The 26,668-nt window shown below is 36.0% G+C and overlaps 1 protein-coding gene across 1 annotated transcript in view; it reads left to right on the top strand.

Annotated features, from left to right (window-relative positions):
• The window catches only part of DPYD (dihydropyrimidine dehydrogenase), a 364,617-nt gene that overhangs the window by 108,981 nt on the left and 228,968 nt on the right, over window positions 1-26,668 (top strand). Inside the window, exons 5-8 of the mRNA XM_075156366.1 lie at window positions 1,180-1,341; window positions 10,348-10,544; window positions 14,609-14,690; window positions 17,947-18,034. Coding sequence (XP_075012467.1) covers window positions 1,180-1,341; window positions 10,348-10,544; window positions 14,609-14,690; window positions 17,947-18,034 — 529 coding nt within the window. The remainder of the gene's footprint in view (window positions 1-1,179; window positions 1,342-10,347; window positions 10,545-14,608; window positions 14,691-17,946; window positions 18,035-26,668) is intronic.

Genomic DNA, 26,668 nt, shown 5'->3' with positions numbered 1-26,668 from the left:
TAAAGGAAACTCTAGCATTAACCCATCTTCATGGACTTTCCTTGGTGGGGCTTTTAGAGGGGATGGGAGGAGTGGCAAAATGAAGAAAGAACTATAGTCTGAAATTAAGTAAACTTCTATATTGACTGTAGAGAAGAAAAGATAGGATGTAAATGGTTTGCTTTAATTAGACTGTAATTTCATTAATGTAAATGTAATGTAAATGCAGAATTGCCATCAGTAGTTCTCCCCCTCTAAATGAGACTTTAGTTCACTCCTGGCATTTCCTCTGATGCTCCCTTTTAAGAGAATTATCCAGTCTAAAAAAAACAACCGGGGGTTGTTTTCTCATGGCATCAGGCACTGGGAGCTTGCTAATGTCCATTCCTTAGATTTTTATTATGGAAAGAAGTCTTGCTAGCTCTCATCTATCAGGAAACTGTTCCTTTTCTGAAGATGTGTGCTGAATATTAAGAACCTGTGAAGTTGTGAGTTGTACATAACTTCTTTAATCAGTTCCCTGGTTTGCTATTTAGGGAAACAGGAAAATAAGTGTTTGTCCTGATCAGTATGTGGTTGAGGAAAAAGAGTTCAAAAAAGAATTCAGTAGTGCAGTATCTACAGGTAGCTACATAGGAAACCTTCTCCTCATCACAGGTCTGGGACAATTGGAACTACTGATCTGGTGTGAAGGACAGGCATATCTGCAGAGATAGTGTGCACAGATGTATAAAATAAGCTTTTCATTCCTTTTGTCATAGAGAACTGATAATCTAACTGGCACTTTCTGGTCAGACCTCCAACAAGAGTTGCAACTCAGCTACTGCCCAATTGACCTAGAAATGGAGAAAGTATTTACAAGTACATAATGCAGGCACAGTAGTTTTTGAACGTAGATTTGTTAAGCCACTAAAAATCCTATCAACCACCTCAGACTGAAGATGCTTTTAACTATTTTGCAAGCTAAAAAGAAAAATTTTATCTTTGCATAATAACAATTTTGCTTTCTTTCCAGTGTCTTTGACATAATGCTGTATAACATTTTGGTACATTTAAGTAATGTCAGTGTTATTTAATATATTTATATATTATTCTATTTTTTGTATTTTCTCTTGAATTTTTGAACTTTTGCTTCCTTGCTATGTGACTATCTTTTTTTTTTTTCCTTTCCTTTTTTTTTTATTTTCCTTTTTCCTTCAGAACTACTATGGAGCTGCCAAAATGATTCTTTCTGACAATCCACTTGGCCTGACATGTGGAATGGTGTGTCCAACATCAGATCTCTGTGTTGGTGGCTGCAATTTGTATGCCACTGAGGAGGGACCAATTAATATTGGTGGATTGCAACAGTTTGCTACTGAGGTAGGTAGGACTTGCAAATGTCTTAAATTCTTTGTATGTACCAATGAATATTGTCTAAGTGGTTGCCTTTGTTAATGATTTGTTTTAAAAAAAGTTGGTACTAATACAATAAAGGTGTAGGAAGTTAGAATAATTATCCTTTTTCTTACAGCACATTCAGAATCTTAGAAATGCTTTCATAATGCAATACTTTGTAGGAACATAAGGAAAATTATTTGTGAACAAGATGACTCTTTAGAAACACCAGTAGCTGAGACAATTTCTTTTATAATGAAAGATTTATCCAAGTGAGGTGAAATTGTGGATGTTACTGAAGTAGGCTGCATAGGGAGAAAGATCAAGCGCACCTGTATCTGTAACTGCATGTTAAGGAGATATAGAACTGCTCTGGGCATAGGGTAGATCCTATAGCAGAATCAGTGTGCATTTGTACTGGCTTTGGGGCAAAGGAAAAGTTTCAGATGATTTAGACTTTTTACTGTCCTGTTTTGCCAAAACTAAGTAAATAAGTAGTTTCAGGTTGACCTGAAATACATGTCTATGTACAGCTATGTAGATAGATACAGATGCAGACACATGTGTGTATGTGTAAATTTATTAGTTCATAAAGGCATGTATATATTTTGGTTACTGAAGCAAAGGTTGTTACTTGCTGCTTGATGCTAGGAAGGGTTTCTCTTGAGGTGCATCTGTATTATTTGTGACTGTATAGTTTCAATGCTCCAATTTCCATCTGAAGAAAGATGGAGGCTTCTGCTCATTTGTTAATTTTCTTTGAGGGCATGGAGAATTTGTGCCCAAATGGGGTACAATGGTCTCAGCTGGCATCTCATCTGATCTGTCTGACGTATCTTTGGGTAAAAATTGTGATTTTGGTCTCTGTAAAAGTGAGGAAGTTGTGGCTGTATGAAAAAAGGCATATGCATGTGTTAAGATTGCATATCTCCATACAGCCCTCAACTAATGAGCATGTCCCTCTTCTGTATCATATTTACAAAGATACAGTGAAATTCCAGTCGCCTTTACAAAGCCTGAGAAAAAAACCTTTGTAGGACAGACCAAAATAGAAATGCGAATCAAACTGGAAGTAACAGATATGTCTGTAAGGCCAATTTTTTTCCTCTGCTGTCATTCATAGACTTCACACCCTCTTCTCAATGGCTGTGGGTCATGATTCGATGAGCAAATGTTGCTACCTGCTGCAGTTTTTCTCTTTTTATCTGTTTGTATCCTTACTTTCTTCTCTCCAGGAGTCTTGGAAAGCTTCTGGAGCATCTGCTAAACTTCTCCGCTAGCTGTTGCTGAACCTTCTCTCCCCTCTGTCATTTAAGTAGCTATCCACTTTGATTTTCTTGAGATTTGAACATACAAGCGTAAGAATCAGTACAGTTTGGACCAAAGTTCTCATTTACAGGATGAGGCTAGAGACACTGAACTGTATTTGTTCTACGTGTATATTCAATAGTCAGGTTTTATCAGTCAAGATGCAATTTTATTAGATTTTCTTCTAATGGCCTTTATTCCTTATATGTAAAAATTTAATATTTGTTGCAAAGCAGAAGAAAAAAAAAAAAACCCAAAAAGAAAAAAAGAAAGATTAAACAGTTGTCAAGTAGATGACAAATACAACGGTGAAATACGACTGTTTAGGAACCAAATGCAAGTAATATCTGTTAAAACTTGATTTGTGTCTCCTTTTAGCCCTAATGCTATGATTAATAGAGAGGAATTATGGCTTGATAGATAATGCTAAATATCTGCCATTTTTCTTCAAAAATCTTTAGAAATCTATTAAAAAAGCTCAGTGCTAGCACCATGATTGATATGAAAACTGCAGAGAGGATAAATAGCTCAGAATGGCTTTGCTCCTACTGTTTCAAGTTTGTTTAAAATATTAGTGTCAAGAGTTCTAACAAAATAAAATTGTTTTACAGTTCTATTTAGCACTCTAACATTTCAGTAAATTTTATTATCCGTAATGTTTTTATAGTATCCTAAAATGTTAAAATCAGTTGTTAATAACTCCTAAATTTACAGTTGTTTAACAAAGAATTTGTATGTGTTGAAGTACTCATAATTAGTAATAATAGGCAGTCACTTTTGTAATTAATACTTTATTTTAGCTTTCATTCAGTTAAATTTTACTATGAAAGTATGTATAGTTGAAAAAGTATAATGGTATGAGTGCTTCCAAGTAACAATCATTATAAAAATATAGATTAAAATACTGAAGAAAATCATAAGATACTGCTGCTCATACAAAAATTGGCCCAGATACTGCAAGCAAAGTGTGTTCACAGCTTTACCTGTACTAGTAACTTAGCAAATTGTGTAATTTAGGCATGCAACGTGTTACTCTTAATGAAAGCTGCATGGTAATTCTCGTGCACTGTGTAATAGTTTGTCCCACAGGGGCTTAATTACTGAAAACTCCATTGTGCATAAAGCCAGTTTTAGACTTTTTTCCTTGGAATTACTCTGAGGATCATACACTTGATGCATTACAAGAGTGAGCGATAATAAAAAGGCACAACTGCTAGCTGAGATAAAAGATAAAATTGCAGTAAAGCAGGAATGTGGGTTTAAAATGGGAAATATATGGGTATGACGTATGTCCCTTTGTGCTTCTGATCAATGACTGATCATCTGTTCATACTGCAGATAAAACTCCCTAATTGTAAAATATTTGTCTTGCATACAGTAGAACAAAAAAATGGCACCTCACACCTCCTGCATATTCCTTCTACCCTTCCATATAGTTTTGTATCTATGTTAGGCTCATTCTCATAATTGTAATCCAGTCTGAAAAAATGTGGATTTTAACAATTAAATGTTCAAGTGGGAAAAAAGGAAATGTCCGTTTGTATTTGTGATGTAGAATGTGTATACTGGGATGCAGTTACCACGGTAACTGTTGCATCTAGAGAATAACATGGAGTAAAAGCTCACTATTATAAATGATGAGTGTCAAGCACAGGTTACACCTGCTACTGCACCGGTCAAAATTATATTAATGTCTTTATCTGTCTCCTTTGCCCAAGTACTTTAGAATCAGGAAACATCTCTGGTTTTGGGACACAAGTTCAGTGAAAATACACTGAGATTGCAGTGACAATACATACAGGCATGAGCTATATGACTGTCAGTCCCAGAAAATAAAGTAAAATTACTGGTTACTGAAGTACAAGCTTGCAGTAAAAAAGAAGCGTGATCTATTACATTGTCTGTTGTAGTATTAGTAAGAAGCCCTCAAAATCTTACATTTCTGGATAGACATTACTGAATCTAAAGGTTCTCGTCTAGTTAATCATTCTGAATGGAGCAGCACAAGCTAAATAGAAAATGTATTATTTTAATTGCTGCATACTAGATTTAAATACTAGATCATTTAGTACTGTGACTCTTGTGCCAGCTACAGTTCTGATGATTTGTTCCTCTCTGGAGATATATTCTGACTGCTGTTGCAGCAGAAAGAAATTGGAAACGGAAACTTGATATGTATTTTTCCTAAAAGATGCATTGTACAAGCTTACCTGCTGGTAACTTGGGGGCATCTCAGCAGAGCGCCTAAACGGGGAGGTGGGCTGCGGTGAGGGTTCCCTGCTGAGTGCTGAACATCCCTTCTCCCTCAACCCACCATGGGCAAGGAAGCAACGGCTGCCCAGAGGGATTGCCATGGAGGGGTGTGCTGCGCCCTCGGGCTCAGAGTCCCTCTTTTAGTTGCATATTGACAACTCTGATCGGTCTTAACATAGGCGGGGGGGAGAAGTGGTTCTTGTGGAGCTGCAGCTCCTGCAGTTGGACGGCCTTGGGATGGCTGCCTGAGCCCCCCTCCGTTGCTGGCACGGATGGGCGTGCTGCATCAGCAGAGGAGGATTGTTCTGGGGAGCTAAGACAACAGGACAAACAGAAAGAAAACTCTATTTGTCAGTATTAATTTTTATTTTAACACATCTTTAGGTTATTTTCTCTTTTAAGTCATGTTGAAAGCTATAATAATAAATTATCAAATGTTAGGCTTGTTTGAAAGGGATAGTGTAGCCTTCTACAATAGTTCAGTGGATGAATCTGAGGACTTCTGATTTCTCAGGCCAATGCTGAAAGACTTGCTGATATTTGGACAAGTTATATAAACTTCTCTACAGCATGTTTTACAGACATTAAACATTCTTTGTCTTTTTTGAGGCATTAACATGAATTTTGCTATGTCCTTTTTAGTGGTGGGATTCATAAGATTTTGAGGTATGGACTCTGCAGTGTCCTAGATCCATGGGTTTTCTTGGACTGGGATAATATTAACGTATAGTTGTTATGTAGGTTTGAAGTCTTTAATGAGGCACTTTAGCCCAATTTTTGTCAACACTCACCTACTTGCATAAACGTTTGCAGTATTACAACTTTCGCTGTTAACTTGTGGAGGGAGGATCAACAAGTTTTCCTAACTAGCTCATGTTTGTGGAAAAAACACTTCCTGTACATCCTGTGCTATCCACTTCAATTAAATGAAATTAATTATGTGATCATGTAATTTGACAACTTCAAGAATATACTGAGCATGCAATTTGCTTCATTTTTTATTAAAATCTGTGCAGAATATTATTTTCTCCTTTAAATATTCAACTGTGCCATATTAATGTAAACCACTCTACAGATAAATATCCATGGAAACCAGTGGGAAAGTGTGAAACTAATACAATCAGTTCCTAAATGTTACTGATTTCGTTGCCTGTATTTTTCTTTCTGTGCACTAGCAAAATCTGATAACAATTCAGAATATACTAATATGTTTCACACTGAAATAAATACCAGCTAGATGCTAATGTCTACATCAGTAGCTGTTTGGTATCTCATCATCTTAGCAAAGGATATTTAATGGCAAACCTGACTAATAAAGTTATTTCTATAGCCTTTTAAGCATGGAAGCAGGCATTATGCCTCAAGAATATAAAGGAGTTAGCTATGAAGTCAAAACTTAGGTTATAAAATATTAAATTTTCCCACTGCTCCTTTCATTTTCCTCATTTTTTTGTATTTCAGCCTTTTTCTGTTAATTAAGGTTTTGTGATGAAATGAGAGATTAAACAGATGCACTTTTTACTTAAGAAATGTGACCTTCTGTGTATGTGTTGGAGACTACCAAATATGATTTTAAGCAGCCTATCTTGTTTCGTAGGATTAGGCAAAGGCTTTTTTACATTCTAACATTGAGGTTAAACTTTCAGTCTATTTACTGTTTTATTTAACACATTCTTTGTCATAGTCCAAAGACAATTTTAAATAAAGGTGAATTAGAGTAAAACTGTCTGACCATATTTGGATTCTGCAAACAGGAGGAGAAGGGTGGCTACAGTATATTCCTTTTAGAAAAATTCTGATCAGGAAACTCAAGTGTGACTGAAGTGAGTTACTTTAATTTATTCTGATTTATATAAAAATTGAGATAACGATTTTGAATACAGTTCTAACCTGCTCTAATGGTTTTAAATGTTTTAGATTCACTTAAATCATGCTTACTATGCCATAAAATGATTTTCATCAGGTTAGCAAAATGCATTTCTCTGAGTCACCTGCCACTCTCTGCCAAATGTCACATTTTTTCATCAAAACATGCTAATACTAGAGTCACGTAGTGAAGAAAAGAACCAGAATTTTATTACGTGAGGAGAACAATAAGCTTTTCCCTGTCTGCATTCTGAAAAACAGCTGAAGTGAGTTGGCTAAAACTTTCCAGGAAAATTAAACTTGAATCAGATGCTCAGCAATTGAAACCACTATAGTTTGCTTAAGTGGGAAGCATTGTGGAACCTTAATACAAAGTTGTGTTTGCATACAGCGCCTGGAATTATGCTCTTTGTTGAGTATACTGAATGTTTTGGAACAAGAACCAACCCCACTGCAGTGAAAGGATGTTTGATTTACAAGGGAGAAGAGAACAAACCCCCAGATTTCACACTGGAGAGAACATTGAGCAAATGCACTCAGACCTTTACACGTTGAAGTAATGCAAATAGGGAATCTGTAATATGTTATAAGTGTCTGAATCAGGAGAGGATTTCAGTTGTTGGAACTTTAGCAGAATAGATTGTCTGTTTCGGTTTGGTCAAATTGTATCTCACTTGAGGACAAAGTCTCCATTATCTCTTTTGTAAACTGGAATATCCTTTCTATGGACCCTAATGGACATGAAGCATAAGAAGTGGATGGAATCTGTGTAGGTTTAGTTTGAATAGGGCCTGGATGGTGAAGTAATGATGATTGCATAGTATTTGATAAAAAGTTAAAGAATAAATGCTCAGTGTTATTAATGTCTGTTAATAATCTATCTGACCTCTTTTGTTTGTGTATGAGAGAGCACCAGAAGGGAAGGCAGACATGGGGATGATGGCTGAGTCTTTCCACTGAGAGATTCAGCTTTAAAATTCATTATTTGGTTTCATTTTCCTGGACGGGTCTTGGTTACAAAGCACTGCAAAACAAAAGAAAAATTCCATCCAAACCAAAATGAAGTCACCTTTTTGAGGGGAAGGTGGACAAGAAAGGCGATAGTATTAAACTTTACTTGCATCCTGACCACAGTCTGAGCAAAGAAAAATTGGGAGAGGACAGTTGCGTATAATGTGGCATTGAACACTTGCTTGCAAGGTAGTCATCTCTGCACACCATCGGATTTGTACAGAAGAATTCAGTGATATTTAATTAGGTGAATTACAGTGCAGGGAAACTTCACCATAAGGTGAGTGAAAGTCTTTTGAAACGCATTGAAGCAGTTTGCTATTTTCACACAGTTACCCTGCCAACCTTAATATGCAAAACTGCCACTGAATTCCAGATGGCAAGATATCGCCGCACAAGCTGGCTGTGCTGCATAAAGACAGTTTCACCCTATTTGCAAATGGGCAGAATTAAAGTTGACCATTCATCCTGAACTACTAGGATTTCCTGCATGAGTGCTTGGTTTCGTAAGCTTAACACTGCACTACAGTAGTGCGGCATTTTAGTATAACATTTAGTTGATGGATATGACTATTCAATAATAAATATAAAAATAATTATATTAACAATAAAGTAAATTTAGTGATAAATTTATTAAGCATATGCATATTCATAGTGTTCAATATACACATTAAATATGCAAGTTATGTCATTTGTATTACTGAGTAGCCTTCTAAAACAACTGCATGAGACTTTAAAGAAAATTTGGTATCATTCAAGCCATTTCTGTGTGAATGTAACAAAACAGACATTTTAAAAATATCCTATTGCATTTTGGTTATCACAGTCTAGTTTCACAGTACAATATAAGCTTTTCAGCCTGTGAAATCCATTAATAACCACATTAAACCTTCCCATATTGTATGAATTGTCAGGTTTAAATGATTCTTTTTTGAAAACAATTATCTGTCTCTTGCTTCTTGCAGTTTGTTAAAATGCTATGTCAATTTACAAAGACTGGGGGAATTTGACACAGAAATTTTAGAGGGGGAAGGAACTAATCATTGGTTTACCTAGCATGAGTGCTCAAGTACGCATGAAGAAAATGAACATTGATTCAAAACATAAATGAAAAATTCTATTCATGAGTGGAATTGCCGAAGTTTAATTTGAAAAACCTTTGCTTCTTGAGTTCTAAGGAAAGTAAGAACTGTTGGTAAACTTGTTAAATAGCTTAAATATGTTATTTATTAAGACAAATGACAATGTATGTATTTTAGAGGACTAGTTAGTACTTTTGGAACACAGTTCTGCATTGAAATAGATGGGGAACAATGCTGTCTTCTGGTAGTTTTCGAGGTGCAGCCTTGAAGTGCTTGTGGTATGACTGAGAATCCCAATGCAATGAACTCTTGTATACTTTTGGTCTAATATTGTGCTTCTGCTACAAAGATACACTCCTTGGGTTCAATATTTTCTCCCTCATGCCTAAAATAAAACAAAGATGTGCTTTTCTATGCTCCTAATCTTTAGTAGCCTGCAAGAGCTGTGAGTCTATTCTTTCCTTTTATAGGTTATACAAAATATAGACTCCATTCCTTGCCCTATAACGTATGTAAATGCAGAGGACAGTAAAGTCTAGCTTAGTGAACGTAGAATATTTCTGCCTTAGCCTCTTACCTGTATGCCTGAGCAAAGAACTGATTTAATGCAAATCTGAAATAAACTGTGCAACACTGCAACTAGGTTAGGAGCCCATGGTGCTGGGTTCTGTATAAATACTTAATAGTGGCCAGAGATTGTCCCAAAGTACTTTTAATAGTCAAGACTGAATGGAGCAAATCATCACCATTTTACAGGTGAAGAATTGAGGCACAAGGAGAACAGTCTTAACTTTCAGGTATACCTACAACCTGATGAAAAAGTGGAGAACATCTGAAATAGATGAGCAACTAACATGAAATAAGTCCTATTAGAATTGTCTAAGAGGAGGCAACTAAAGCGTGGGTTCCCTTTAAAAATATGGCACTGAAGACTAGGGGCAGTTCCTGAAAAAAGTTTCAAAACTACCTAAGGTTGGTTACCTACCACCTCTCAAGCCATAAGTGATTTATCCAGGATCACACAAGATGTCTCTTGAAAAAGTGAAGCCCCTTCACTAGTGTTACAATCCTTTGTGTTATATACTTTTCTAGTAGAAAGAATAATCTGAACATTGTTTGGAAGGAAATTTTTGGTGCTACAGAGATTCTCTGCCATCTGGCTGACTTTGTATTACTATTCTGTTACTGGTAGTCTGCTTCCGTCTTCTCTGTAAAATTTACAGTAATGAAAGATCTGACTTCAGACATTTTTAAGACAAAAAGAATTATAGAAGGACCAAGCCCTGCAACTATGACATCCCTCCCAAATACACACGTGTCAGTTGGGAATCCCTATAATGTTAAGAAGTGATCTGCAATAATACATCAATGATACGTGATAGTACTAGCAGAAGCTTCCATCATGTAATTCGTAATAAAATTTAAGGAGGGAATGTGAAGTATGTAACCTGTTTAATGCATTGCTTTTCAGGTGTTCAAAGCTATGAACATTCCTCAGATCAGAAACCCTTCCTTACCTCCTCTAGAAGATATGCCTGAAGCTTATCACGTGAAGATAGCTCTCCTTGGTGCAGGACCTGCAAGTTTAAGTTGTGCTTCCTTTTTGGCTCGACTGGGCTATTCGAACATCACCATATTTGAAAAGCAGGACTACGTTGGTGGCTTAAGGTAAAAAACAATGACAACAAAGCACTATTTCCAATGATTGTAGAAAGCATAGCAAAAAATATTGTGCAAACATAGTTTATACACGATCCCTCTACCTTTATCAAAGGAAGAGTGTAGAAGATTTCAGATCTGGAAAACTTATTTTTTATTTAAATAATTCATCATTCAAGTTAAAATAGGTACAGTTACAGGCAAGCTTTAATTGCAAATCTGGTGGCTATCTCCTATATTCTCTTCATATGACCTCTAAAGTTCCAGGGTGCAATTGTTATTATCAAATCAACACTCTAGAAAGTTATGTCAGGAACCATTTTCCCTTATCCAAAGGGATACAAGGTGAAGTACTTGTAGCCCTACATAGTGAAAGAATTAGTGGACGTTTAAAATGCTTTAGACAGATACCAATTTCATGGAGAATTTTAAATTTAGAATGCTTTCATGAACTATCTTATGCAAATAAAGGTGATGGTCAATAAATCTATCATGTATGCCTGGACTTACAGCTTTAGTAAACCATGCCATAAGAGTGAAATAAACCCCCTGCAATTCTCAACCTTCAACAAATTGCAGATACAAAAAGGAAGGTACCTTTGCAGTTTTCCTGTATGGTAAACACTTGACTGATATTTGCTTGGTGTCATGTCCTTGACACTAGAACACTAATTTTTACCACTGTAACAATGACTCAGATCATATCTTATAAGTTTGTTGGAATCCCTAAGTATAAGATAAAATATTTCAGAAACTGACTAGTGGATACAAACACATTCAAAATCAAAATTAAACTTTACTCATTGAAGATGTACTCACACTGAGGCGTTTACAAAATAAAAAGTGAAAAGAAAGAGAAAGAAGGGTGACGCACTTGCATTTCTCACTGCAGCATCACTGAAATCAATAGACTTGACACCATTAATGAATTTGATCCATAATGTCATAATGTCAAATACTTATTCAGTGCTCTGGAAGATAGAGAATCAATGCTGGAGAAGTTGAACTGATTACTTATATTCTTCCCAGTGAGGTTCAGAAGGATTCTATCTAATTATTAAGGTGCTAATACATAGGTATTTAGCTGTGGAGCTGTTTTACTTGAACTGGTTGCCATAGAGGATTGTGAATTTAGTATATGAAATACCTATTCACCTGTTGAGTAGCACATGTTTTCATAAATACCAATTTAAAATCAGTTCTGTTGCTGTAAAGTAGTAAGAAATAGTGAGATGTTTCTAACAATGAAGCTTTACTTGATGACAGGTTAGACTCAAGTTGGACTCAGCAACATAATACAGTACTTTCTGCAATTGCTTACCATGCTTACAGTACAGTGCTGCAGTTGCTTAGTGTGTGCTTGCATATTTGAAGCAATGTGATCTTAAGTTACATCTGTTCTTCATGTTTTAATTTGAATTTAAAATAAAGCTTAGTCTGTTGTTTGTTGTACTGCAAAAAGCCTTACACTAAGTTTTGCCGGTTCTGTTAGTATCCTTAACGGTCAAGCAGTGCATTTTAATATGTCTGTCTTTCTTTTGAGTCTTAAAAGTCTTACAGTTGGACTCGATGATCTTAAAGGTCTTTTCCTACCTAAATGATTCTATGATTGTATGAAAGAACAATCAAGGTCAAATTTTACTTCCATTCATTGTAGAAAGTTTCACATCTGGTTTAAGGGCATAAATTCCTTTTGTCCTTATTTTAATCTTGGAACAGAAGGGAGGCTGGCCTGTGGCAGCAATCATCCGTTATTGCAGTTGTTAGTCTTTGCAGTACATCTTTTAACAAGTTTAGGTTATTGATGGCTGTGTTTTCAAGGCTTCATAAACTATTGCAAATGGCTAACAAGACCAAATTAATTTTGTATTTGGAATCAGCTGTTTGGAAGGGCAGTGCTTGTGCCCCTTTTTAGTTTGCGCTGCCTTTTTTAAAGTGTTCTTAACTAGCATGTTCCTTCACATACATGTTAGATCTTCACTAATATTTAGACAATAGAAAGCTGTCTAGTGATTGCAGTTCCTGTGGTGTGATATTTAAGCCTAGCATAAGTCTGTGGTTGTCTGGACATGTCTGAATTTTTTACATTCACGGCAGATTTTCCTATGTTTCACCAGTTGGGTAAAATTTATGCCTTATAGTAAGAGTAGGCATGAGCAGATCACGCGCTTGCTTAGAAACCGTGAACAAGCTGCACTGCTCATGCTCCTAGCTATGCCACTGGTTGACAACATACCAAAATATTTTTCTCACTAGGCCAAAGGGATGTCCCTTCAGCAAAAGTAATTTGGGATCACTGAGAAACACCAAGCACCTGTCCAAGCCCCTCTAACTTTGATCAGATTTGAGGAAGAGGTGAATTTGTGGGACACTGTTCCCATCCACTGCATCCCTCCTGCCCCTCTGCCCCATTTCCTTCTTCCCCTCTGTCTTTCCATTGCAGAGTCAGAGACTGTCTTCTGCTGCTGAAAGAAATTATAGCGGTTGACTTTCATAAAATGTTTATTTTCACAGTAAATGTGCATGCATGTGTCCCCACAGAACTGTCTGTATTTGCATATGAACATATGTGTACGTTTGTATGTACATATATGCGGGTATACTCCATAGCACAAAAGTGTAAGGAAATGTTTAATAAGAGCAAAAAATTGTTTACAGATTCCGACAGTGACATAACACAGCCAGTGCTCTTCTGGATTCTTCTAAGGGCCATGGAAATGACAGGCCTTCAACAAATATATAGGTGGTTTGGAAAATAGAACTTTCCTTTTTTTATTAGATTTCTTTATTGAATCTCTGTTGCAGAATCATATTGATACATTAGTTTCTGCCTCAGACATCTTTTTACTTAGCATGACCTATCAAAGTTGTATTGTCGTGACACGTTCATTATATCTGATACTTAGAACACTTTTCATTGCACAGTGGTCAGGAAAGGTGAAAAAAGGGCAGTATTAGAAATGATAAGGAGGAACACCAGTTTCTTATCAATACAATTAAAGTTGATGCAACTTAAAATAAATAAAATCCTTCTGGCCTGTCAAAGTTAGATGTTAAAGATGGTGTGGTCACTAACAATATGCAAAATAAAGCCATAGTGAATCTCTTGTGCCAGTGCTTTGTTATGGAAGTTATAGATCCATTAATTTGGCAACAGATTAGACTTTTTGAAGCTTAGAAATATCTGGGGAGAGACTTTCACTTTTCTGCATAGTCAGGGTTTTTTTATCTTCATTGAACAAAAGTATCTAAAATAGAACGTCACTGTGTTTACCTGTAATGTGTTTTATGAGGGAGATTTTGAACTGGCATAAGGTGTCATTTCATTGGAGATAAAGATCTGTACCAGTAGATATAAACTGAAATTCTGCACTGGCACTGCAGTTTTCCTATGCAGGAGAGCTGTGATTGTGGGAACTTGAAGATGTCATTCCTAATCTTCCCGAGGAGGAAAAAATGCTAGCTAATAAACGTTAAGTCAAAAAGCAGACTTGAGACCAAGAGGCTGTAGAAAATTACTGACTTTGTCCATCATGAAAGATCATAAAAAATTTATGAAGTAGAAATGGAGGAGGGAACAGTTTTAAATACCATTGCTCAAAATAGCATATGTCATACTTCCTAAAAAGAATTTATGGTAAATTTCATTCTTTCTTATTGGATAGCTTAATGAATGATTGCTAGAAGATCACTTTGCTTTTAGTACCCAGGAGATCTTTTCTTAAATGGATGTCTTAAGTTTGTTTAGCGTTACATATTCTGGTGAACAAAAGGAATGGAGCTGAAGCTCTTTTGGACCCGAGCTTAACGTATGTTAAATGGTTACCTACAAGTGTGGGCAGGATTGGCCTCAGGGTACTGCCTTCCTGCCCTATATTTTTAGCATTGAGTGAATAATGCTGTTTTGTCACTTTAACAATTTAAAAAAGCCAACGGTCAAGCTTCAGCACATTTCCATTCACATACATCAAAATTAACTAAAGTGTGTTATAAGTATTGAATTTTTAACAAATAAAAAAATCCTTTCTTCCTAATAGCTGGAAGTATTTCACAGGCGTTTTTATTTATTTTAGTACGTCTGAAATCCCCCAGTTCCGATTGCCGTATGATGTAGTGAATTTTGAAGCTGAGCTTATGAAGGATCTTGGAGTGAAGGTAATGAAAAATATATCCTGCCTATGTATAGCTCAAAGAAAAAAGAACAAGAACTCTGCCAAAGATTAACAGCAAAATGTCATGCACATTAGTAAAGAACAATTAAAAGCTGCGCTAGACAGAGGCAGGAAGATGCTTCCTCTTGCTCAGGGCATTTGTCTGTCTCCTGTCTGAATGCCACTAGTTTGGAAAAGGGCAATCAATAGTTCTCATCTGGCATGCCTGCATGTGATTAATTGTCTGTAAGAAACAAATTCCTAAATTGCTTTAGGGGTTCAATGTAGCTATTGGAATGATTTGATTTTTTTAATCGAGTTTTTTTCATGCAAGTTTGGCACTACTTAAAACATTCATATTTGATACTTCTCCTTTCGTTCCCTCTCTCCGAGTTTTTTCTTAATGGTTTATAATACAGTCTTGCATCCAAGTTAATTTTATAATAAAATGCATCCAATTAAACAAAGTGTTAACATGATCATCTATTATAAACAATAACAGTCATTCAACTTCTTGGAAAGCAATAGTTATGCATTATTCTGTTAAACAAGTGTGTGTTGTTTATAGATAATAGGAACATTTCTTTATTGTTAATTTAGGCTTGAGCTGAAGATTTAGATAGTATTTACAACTGGTGCACATTTTAATAGAAGTTACAAATGTACAATGCATCGCTGGATCAAGTTTTTGAGTACTAGGAAGGATAATATATTTTAAGCATGAAACTAAAGCGTTCAGTGAAGCAAGAAATTCTTCTTGGAATCTTTCGTGTTGGTTCATATCATAAAAGCAGTAGACCGTTGTCACAAGACCCAAATGAGAACCTCATCCTGCCCAAGTTTTATAAAAATGCTGGTAAGATGTTAAGATAAGGCTTTAAATGCTACAGGTCTATTTTTCCACTCTAAAGATCCCTTTGCAACCCTTGCAAAGACTGACAGAATGGAGGTTGAGTTAGGGATGGGGCTAAAAACAGAGCACTGAGACAATCTTAGGCAAAATTGCTGGGAACCCTGTGCAAAACTCAGTTCCCGAAGGCTATGACAAGGGCTCCAGAATGGACTGATAGAGCCACCATATCATCTTGACCTGTAAGGCCTCTGCAGTTTTGAAGTGCAGCAGAGAATCTCAATGTAAATTTGCTTCCAGGCTCTGCCATTGGTTTGCAATTGACCCTTTGGCAAGCTGGTTAACTAAGTACCTTAGCTTTATACCTCTATAAGCTGGAAATATTTTCTGGTGTTTACTTAAAGCATTTCAAATCTCTGGTGGAAGGTGCTGTATTGTGTAAATGCTCAGTACTGCTGTTTATTCAAGTAATTCTACTGAAATTAGTAAGAATTAGTCAGCTGAATAAGGATTATAGAGCTAGGCCCTAGGAGTATTATGAATCCCCACATAAAATAATATTGCCATTTAAATTCCTTCATTAGGTTTTCGTAACATATGTACACAATAGGATAAAAAAATGTAATGACAATTTATGGAATGCATTTTGTTGCCAGTGAGGATGTAGCCTGTGTTCTTGAAAGGATTACAAATGTACACAGCTTTTGCAGCTCTGATAAAATTTATACTAAATCTCCAAAGACAAAAAAAGTCGGTGTTTTAAGTATTGCACGCTGTATTTTACATTTACCTTTTTTTTTTACCAATAGGAAAAGTATATTAAATGGAATATAGGCAGATTCAATAACAAACAAGATATACAATGACATGAAGACGAAACTCTTAAGATCATGAAGTATACTGCTTACACAATGGAGCGTGGCATTTTGTAAAGTGAACACACAAGTGAGATAACAAAAACTGGGGGAAAACATTCAAGTTCAGAGAGTCTAAAGTACGGGGATAAAAACTCACATACCTATGTCAAGAAGTACAAAATATCAGAAGAGGAATCATGCACACTTTATGCACTCAAAAGCCTTGGGGTTAGGAGAGAGGAGCAAAAGGTGTGTGTATCTTCAATTGCATGACCTCTACACAGGAGACTGCTATAGTTGTTTTGCTGAAAATGCAGCAAACATTACCCCATCTCACTTAAAACAGCTGTAGTTGCTCAACCTGTGCATTGGCTGCTCAAAGCAGGATTGCTGATGGAACATTACCCTACAAATATTTTTCAGCTTTTGCCTTTAGAAGTGGGTAGTAGTTGAACTGAAACAAGTGTAGATTATAGGTGCATTTTTATTACTGTGACTTATTTCTTTCAATAAATGAACACCAATCACTGCGCTCGGGCATTGTTGCTTGTCTAAATTAGAATTAAATAATTGCAAGTTTAAATCAAAACTGTTCTCATTCGTAATTTTGAAAACCTTTGTTAGTTTACCACATGGAACAGTCTGCTTCATTACAAGCAAGTAGGGCATACTGTAATTTGCACAGAATGTTCTTCAGACTTACTGCCATCTCTGGCCCAGTCTTTTGTAGGAAGGTTTTCTGAATCCACAGAAACACCGTTGGCTTCACTGAGGGTTTTTGGCATAAAGGTGTTCTAGCTAGTGGTCTCAGTGCAAAATTCAGACTGTAAGCTTTGAGGGTGCAGCATAAAGCAATACCATTCTTCCTTTGGGACTGGCACTGCATTCTGCACAATTGGAGGCCTATCAAGTGCCTGATACTGTGCGGTAAAACATTGCTTCATTTTCTGTTCAGAACCCCCATTAATACAGAATAGTGTCATGTCTTTTATTTTCGTTATTTCTCTGTAAGAGGCTCATGCTTTCACTAATGTTTCTGCAATAACCTAAACTGCTTGGTTTTTGGTTGGTGTGCTGGGTGATTGTTCCATTTAGCACATATTCCCTAAAGGAGGTTCTTGCTTCTACGTCATGTTTCTTAAATTCTGATTTTCACATGGGAGAACAACCTTTTATAGACAGTACTGAATACAGCGATTTACTCGCAGGAGAAAACTGCCGTTTTCAGCTTTACTTCAGTATTATGTTCCATAGACAGGCTTCGTTCGTTTGTTTAGCTTGCTTTAACTCGTTCGGTTTACAGCAGAAACCAAGCTAGCCTGTGGCGTCCCCCATGTGAGGATGATGTGAAGGTACATTTTACCCATATCAAGTTTGGGCCACTTGCTTAAATCAGAGTCAACCTGGTCTTTTAATCCTGGTTTGGGGAAAAAAAGAAATTAATTTGCTTTGTTTGTTCACTAGAAGATCCTGTGAGATGTCGGTATGCAGGACACGATAGAAATTATTTTCACATTATCCCATTAGAAGCAACTAATCTCTGATTCTTTCAGATAGTTTTTAGTAAAGGCCTTGCAATGGATGGAATGACACTCTGTACCTTGAAAGAAGATGGCTATGAAGCAGTCTTTATTGGAATAGGTAAGAAGAGCTCACTGTCCTGTGTTTTGTCATCTTGAAATTGAATGACTGTCTAAGAATAAACTGGGACTTGTATCTGTGTTAATAGCATGATGTGAGACAGCTTCAATTTGATGCATTGTGAAAGTGTGGAATATAAGGAGAATTAAAAAAACCAGGAAGCTAAAGCTAGCTGTCTTAAGACAGTTTGTTAAAATTTTCACATTTATATGATATATTTTTAAGTAAGATGAGAATGTAGCTGAATGGGTTGATTTATTGTTTGTTTAAATAGTTAAAAAATGGATGAACTAAAAAATTACTTGTAATTAATTGCCATATTGGCCTAGAGTGATACACAAGTTCAGTTTTCAATTTCTGCGAACAGCTTATTATACCCACATAATTACTGAGTCTATATGTAAGCCAGTGATACCATGCTTGGTTGCTTTTTTTCTTTCCTCTTTCCATGTAACATCCTTCAGATAGGCTGTAGTGAAATATAATTATAGGATGGGTTAACAAAAGAAGATGACTTTGACTTATACTAAAACTGGCATCATAGGTCTGTATTCTCTCATATGCTGAAGAAGTCCTGCACCTCATTGCTATTTGAATCATTGCTTCTTTTTAATGTTAGATTAGAATTGTTATCCATTTACAAGTATTTTGAAGTACAGCTGGACCCATCGCTACCATATGATAGGCATGTTGAGCAGGCATCATCTACAGTTGCTATGAGGCTTAATGCGCTTTATTGATCTAGACGTTGCCTAAGTGAACATAATAGGAAACAAGTTGTCCAACTGTTCCTCCTTCCTATTATTGATTACAGAGATGTAATTCTTAGTACAGCGACAACTGTTGTTTACCATCTGGGTATGCAGTATAATAAGCTTTGCAGGTCTATTCTGTCATGTGATTACAGTACAGAGTGCTGTGATTTATATAATCCTAAATCCTCACATTGTTAGAGACCTTCCATGTATAGGAATTTCTGATATGTCATATTTTGATGTAATTGTATACAAGGCAATGGTCCAACTTACCTTCTTTATTGTTTTAATCTATGTCTTTAAAACTGCTTTGTGAAATCTCATCGATGAGGGATTAATTCATAAAAAAGCATTTGTTTTCTGAGAGTCTAGCATTTAGGAAAAAATTATCAGTCATTTCTGGAACATCAGCATGATTCCCCTGCATTTCTCCCTCATAAATTTAAAATAACAATTCAGTTAAAGGTTAGCAGAAATGACCACTGAGCACTTTACGCATAGGATTGGAATGTTTGTTTTATGTATGTGGGTTTATTTTCTGACCTTAATAAAGTTATCCTAATACAAAATATTTTTTGTTAGAAATGTATATAGACAACATCGTGCCATACAGATGCTAGGTAAAGGGACACAGCCAGAATTTTAATAAACAAGAGAAGGTATCTGAAGCATAATTCTCCTGTAAACGTTGTGTTCACTGATTGTATTAGGAAACAGAGGGTATAAATGCTAATGTAGGATTATATGTTCCTACAAAGTTTTGTTACTAGAAGCTACCTTGCATTCGCATCTCTCTTGTACATTACTGCATAAGACACTGGACAGTAATGTGGCCTTGCATACTGGTAGTGAAAGATGGAGGACAAACCAAGGGGTTACAGATTTCTAGGGTTAGCTATATGAATGCAATAGAGCATTTATAAACTCTCAACAACAGCAGCTTTTCCAAAATGAGCCTGTACTATATTTCCTTTTGTGTTCTTTGCCTACTGAACAAACATATATTCAATGAAATGTTATATTTGAACATTACCCTGAATCATGGGAGTAAAATAATTAGAGAGCACTACTTACATAAAATATAAGATTTTTTTTTTTTAAAGTTTGTTGTAATTTGCTTCTGAATGAATCTGTATCTTGATGGAAAATAAACATGGTAGTTTTCAATTTTCCCTATTAGTGGAAGAAAGAAAAAGTGAATGGGTGTGTAAAAGAAGATGAAATCCCTGATGGGATGAGGGAGCACACTGTGAGAGGATTTTTTCATAGCAATGCAATTTTTGAAAAGCAGACTTTTAGTCTTGCAAATGAGACGGAATTCAAGAATGTATCAGTCAGGATTGTACAAGAGTCCACATAATTCATGAAATGGAAGAGCACTTGTAAATAGCCAGCTGCATGAGGGCAGGCGGAGATGCAAGGAGAACTTTGAAAGCTATTTTCCACACAGTTACGCATCAGGAAAAATCTGTTGCTGTGTGGGAATGTCACGTGAGGTAGGCGAAGTACACTTCTCAGCTCTGTCTATGGAAGGTAAAGCATGGGTTACTGGGATTTGATCACTTCTAGCAGATGGCCATATTGAAGAAAAATGAATAGCAAAGGCTTTTTGTCAGAGCTGTTTGGAAAGGCATTAAAAGTGTGCTCTAGTCAATGTATTTGCTCTGTTTCAGACCTGAAGGGTAAAGAATTCCTAAGAAGTTCCCAAAAGGATACAGGTTAACAGCCTTACTCTAAAATAAATAATAATTAAAAAGATGCTTAGCTTCAGGTCTTTGCTTACTGAGGCATTGAGACTATGATGGTTTATCTTAAGGTGAAAGACGCTCTTCAGCCAGTAGGTCTGGTGCATTTAGGTCACTGTTTAAAGCACAGAAAAACACCTTGTACCAGACCTGAAAATGAACAGATGGCCAGTATGTGTCACCAACCTTTGGCGACTTCTGGAGTCTCAATTTGAGTCACACCTTATCTCCATACTATTTTATTTTGCACCATCTTATCTTTCCCAATTAGGCTGTGGCTGCATGTATAACGTTGTAGAGACTGATGTGGAATGTGGGGTTATAAAGTCATATGTTGAACTAACAAAGATTAGATCTGAGGAAAAGCTTTCATAGTTAGGATAAGTGGTAATGAAAGAGATCATTGTGGGCAATGGCACACTGGAAGCCCACACTGCCCTCTGAGAGCAGAACCTCAGAACAAATCATAGGTGAATCTCAGTCACAGGATTGCCCTTTACCTTTTTTGCTTTTGGTAGTTCTTTCCTTCAATCTCCTGGTTTTTGCCTTATCTGAACGGTTTCATCCAACTAGTTCTTAATGCTGTACTTCCGTTTATTTCTAGAGGATCAATATGTGAATTGCCTCTTCCCTGTCCATCATTTACTCTCACATCCTCTCAGTTTCCTCTCTGCAAAGTTGCATATTTTGCAACACTTGGCAACAGACATTATCTCATGTTTTGCATACAAGGACCTAAGAGAGAGACCATTCTTCTGTTTTTCTCCAGTAGTCCTGATTTCAGATTACAGCTACCATAAGTATTAAAGGGTAGTCCAGGAATCTCAGTTTCATACATTAAAAGTAATAGACAATAGCACGCATGAGAATTTTTTCACAGGACTAAAAGGCAGCAGCCAAACAAAGGAAGGAACAACCTGTTAAATATATTCTGGGAGTTTCTCCTATATTTTTATTTCTCTTTTCATTGTCATTTAGTTGGTGCAATGTCTAAACTTATTCAGTCTTATTTCAATGGGCAATTAAAAATGCTGATTAAGAATTAGAGAGAGAATTAATTTTAAAATTCTGTTTATCTTCCGGTTACAAGCTTTTGGTTTTATTTTGTTATTCACAAACATAAATGAATAGGAATTAAATCTCCCAATGAACTTTCAAAGTTTTAAAAATAACCTCTAAAACTATGCATAGAAAAAAAAATATTTTCCAGATTTGATAGATTACACTCAACATACTCTACCTAGAATCAGCTCTGCTTTTTGATAAGAAATGTTTGTGAAGAATTTGTGATTAAGCTGACAAATCAGTTCGAAAATTTTGCTATTAAAAAAAATAGTCTTGCATCAGTTGCTGCATTCTCTAAACACCATAGAGACTCAGGGCAATAGAGAATCGGCATGCTGAGAGCAAAAGGAAAAATCAATGATGGGGTGAGGGGCTAGAGGAGAGAGCACATGGTCGTCAGAGACAGCAAAGTAAGGCAGCAAAGGGTATCTTATGGAGAACATAGTAGTCTGAACGCTTTGCGTTACTGTGTCTCTTGGTTGATTTTCAGGGTAGAATACTTACGATTTTTACAAAAAATTCTATGTGTTTGTGTCTTGCTTGGCTATCAGAGCAAATGCAGAAATAGGCTTTTATTACTCATCCTTCTTGAAGTTCAGCTACATTCTTTGGAAAACAGGATTCTGTGGTTCTGTCTTTTAAGACTCCACAAAGCATTGTATATTCTTTTTGAAAGAGAAAATACAAACAAATTTTTTTATACAACTATTATATTGAATGAAAATGAATGACCTAAATATCTAAAGTATTTAAGGACATGTTTCATGTGACATTCAAACAAATATATAGAAAAGCTATCACCATAAACATATTTTCTGCAGACTTTTACACAAACCTTTATCCTTATTCTATAACATTTTATCATAACATAGGGGTTTTATATAACATTTACATTCTCTTTATATAAAGATCAGGTAAAAATGTATCTTAAAAGATTGCTTTATTTGGTAAAATATTTTAAAAAATCTTAAGCCCCCATTCCCAGAAATTGCTTAGACACTTTAACTTTCGTGTCCATAGGCTTAAACTTCAGCACTAACTAACTTTCTAGTTAACTTCTCATTATAGGGCAAATGCAGCTGGTAACGAAGCTTTCTTGTTTCTTCCTCCATCTTGTGATGTTGAATTGCTATAAAGTCAGTTTTATCGTATTAGGATATTCAGAGGTTCTATTAAATACTGTGAAATGGCAGGTTAGCTGAGCATATAGAGTAAATCCAAGCAGATTGTTGCTTGGATGTATCCTAAATAGTATATCCTGCTTGTAAGGGTTAAGACTGTACATAGAAAAGAGAAAAATTAAATCCCTTGTGGAAAGAACCTTTGTGATAATTGCAGTCATTCATAGTTAATTAACGTAGCATTCAAACAATAATATAATCAGATGATTCCATTGATTGGAATGAAATTACACACTAAAAAAAGAAATTAAAAGTCCAAGCATTGATGTACCTTGTTTTTTAAAAAAAACCTGTGAGATTGATTTACTGTCTCGTCCCCAAAAAGTAAGTAATCTCCTCATGCCTGTTATTATCTTCTGATTAACTATGCAGTGCCACCTGGTGTGCAGATGGGAAGAATATTACACATCAAGAGCTCTGTTCACACCCACCCACACAGATATAAACCTACGTGGCAAAAAGTGAACAGATGTTCATTTTGCTTGTGCTATAGGAAAAAATTGTGCATCGTACTCCTGATTCATAAACTAAATTTGGAGGACATGAAATCTGCATATGGGGCCGTAGGCCCATGGCCAGCACAGACATTTATGGAGGAAATATTTCATATTCAAAATAGTTCTCATTTCAGGTTGTGAACAGACTTTTATTTGTTTGCTTCTCTGGTTTTGTTTTACCTTGTATTTCTGAGTTTTCTTTTTTTCTTCACTTGCTATTTCACTTATCGCCTCCAAAGGGAAAAGTTTAGAGGCAGAGTCATTTGAAAACATATCCAGAATTTATCTGTTGGTTGGTTGTTTTTCAGAATTATTTTCTGTTTCTTGGCATTTAAGATGTTCCCTAAAATCATGCTTTTAGGCCTCTTCGCAAAGACCTGTTTGGCTCAGTGGTAATGTAGCAAGTCATGTAAAATATAATGCATCTTGGTTAAAGATGAAACTGTAGTATAAGCATTGTACAGCCTTAGGCTCTTAGGATCTTCAGCTCTATTTTTGGAGGTTTTTTGGTGTTGTTTTATATTATTTTATAATTTCATAAGTATTTTGACACTTCATAGATGATACAGTTTTTGCTGCAAGGAAGCCGAAGCCTAAAGACCAGATAAAACACAACAAACACGAGAGAAAAATAATATGTTGGAAGGTAGTGCAGGAAAGAATGATGATGTTGGAAACATGATCAGCTAGATACTCAAAATAAATGTGTACCTACCTTAGGTTCTGGGTTGGTTTTATTGACACTTGTAGACAAGGGTTGTCATTGTCTCAGAATCTTGCAAAGATGGTGGTTTTCACCCAGGATTTTAAATGGGGACAACAGTGGCCTTTCAGGCACCAGTATCCTTATGCAATAAAAGATAATACAGGCTGCAGAGCCAGGGAAAACACTTGGAATTACATTTTATTGTGACAAAACAAAATAGTCGAATCCATTTAGCTGTGAAAAGCTGTGAGACTTGGTATTAGATATAATAAGAATGAAGTCATCAAGATGAGTCATGAAGTCAGAGAGAATACTTGGAACAGTTTGAAGAGCAACAGTGACGAAGAGCAGTGGCAGGATTTGGACAAAGCCAATTCAAAATATTTCACAATTGCCTTACAGTAACCTGAATAATTTTAAAATTAAATTTAAAAAGTTTTGTTGTTTTTTTTTTCCAATAAAGATCCATGAGAAGGCTAGCAATAGATGCATTTGCAATTTAGTACAGAACAGGATCAAAACTGCACATTGAACTGCAACTGCATGAAATGAAGTCCCAAGGAAGAAGGTCTACACAAGTCTGTGCAGTTAAGTGTAGGACTTCTTCGTAGCCTACCTCCTGGAGAGCCTTAGCTCATGGCTCACAGCTTGGAGTATGAATGCACCCTTCTATAACACCATATTTCTTAAGTTTTTCATGTGTGAAGAGTATTATAAACAAATTGCACCATAAATAGGTTCTAATACAAAACTCGTTAGTCCTCAATATTCATGTTATTCTCATCTTCTGCTACTCTCTAATCTAAAAACGTTTTGTTATTAAAAAACAGAAGGAATGTAGTTATATTAGAAAAGAAACTGTGTGAAAGAACCTGTTCTTACATGCTTATAGCAGATGTTTGAATTTGCTTTTATTCCCAGTGCAGCATCTTTCCTGGAGACCAACAATGTACATACGTCCAAGAATTTTTATGCTTGAGGCATCTTTTTCTACTATTGGCATTTGTAGTAAGCTGTTCTTCCAGTTCTGCAGTCCTCACTACTGCTCTGGATATTGGTGGAACATTCCTAATACACATCGGAAGCAGTAGGCAGTTGAAAGCTTTTAGGGCTCAGATGCATAAAACAGTTTGTTTATTATTAATAGTCTTAGGACACTTTCAAAAAATACTAATAATCTGCCCTTGGGCATCCTTAAGTTATTCACTTGCAAATTACACAGATTTTCATGCTCTTATTTACTTATCTTTCCTACCAAAAAACTACTTAGCATAACAATCTCTACTGCACATGTTTTACAAAACACTCTCCTGTCTCTTTCTAAGATGCTGGAGAGTTTCCCTGAAGAAATGCTCATCTAAATATAATGACCAAATCAATTTGATTCATATTGTTTTAAGAGTAGTTAAATTTTTTAATATCTTAGCAGATTAATTCATCTAACAGTATTTAACACTTTTTGGGAATTTATTCAAGCATTTATTTTTAAGCATTTTGATGTTTGAGAAGTACATAAGAAAAGAAAATATTGAACAAAATGGTGATGTTAGATTTTGCATTTTCATATTGTGATGTTACACACTTCAGGGCTTTACACCTAAAGAAAAGAGCTTTGCTTGCTTACCTGTTTCTGAAAGTTCACTGCATGAGTCAGTTACTCTTATATTTATACAAGTATTAATTATGCTGCCATCTTTTTACTTCCATGTTAATATTCAGACATAGAATGAACAACCATCTAAAATACAGCTGGTAAGTTGGTGCATATCCACTTGCTTTAGTTGAGCTCTCTTTCCTTGTAAGGAGAGTGCATGTGATCCAATATGTATTTAATGCAATAAGACACTTTTTGAAATGTTGTTCTACCTAATACTATAGGAGGACTGACAAAATACAAAATTTAGATAATAGGTTTAGAAACTCCTTACTTTCCTTCATCTTGCTTACGAAGGATAAAAGGCTGGTTAAAAACTTAGGCTTGTTGCATTTGATTTTTTCATTTTTAAAGGTTGTACAGAAGTAGGAAGTGTATCAAAATCTCACTTGTTTAGTGCCAATTATTGGTGAGAAGATGGCAAGCACTTTTTCGTGTTAATGAATAAAGTTTTAAGCAGTCTTCCTGTACACATTTATGTTTCATAAATATAATGTTTTTGAACTCATATTCCTTTCCCTGCCCACTCAGCTGCTTGTTGAATTGAATTGACAAGTTAAGACAAAACCTGGACTTGTGTGGTGGATTTGTAGTACTTGTCGCAGGACTTTTAGAGATTGCTTTAGGAAACCTTCTTGCTCTGGCACTTCTCTGCTTCAGGAGGGTGGTCCCTAGGAAGCCACCGCTGGGCACAGGCAGGGCTCAAGGCTGCCATCTGACCCAGTGGTTGTCTTGTGCTTCTCAGTCATCTGTTGCCCTTTTCATCATTGCTTGGTAGTCAGGCCCTTGTTGATCTAGGAACAGTTTGGTGTAATGAAGGGCAGTTATCTCATTTCAGGGGAAAATCCTGACACCTGGGTGTGCTTGAGGCCAGTTTTTGTCCTTCATGTAACTTGGGGCACACTCACTAGTGATTCTGTTCGTCTGGGTGGGATTCACAGTCCGAGGACCTTCTGAGACCTGTAGCCTTCCTTGCCTGCAATCTGTGCCCGAGGGAATCCCTCAGTCCTTCCTTCAGGCTCAATGCATTA

This window comes from Calonectris borealis, chromosome 8 (genome assembly GCF_964195595.1).
Source record: "Calonectris borealis chromosome 8, bCalBor7.hap1.2, whole genome shotgun sequence".
Lineage (NCBI taxonomy): Eukaryota > Metazoa > Chordata > Aves > Procellariiformes > Procellariidae > Calonectris > Calonectris borealis.
Note: the sequence above shows the minus strand (reverse complement) of the source record. Positions and strands in the feature narration are given on the sequence as shown.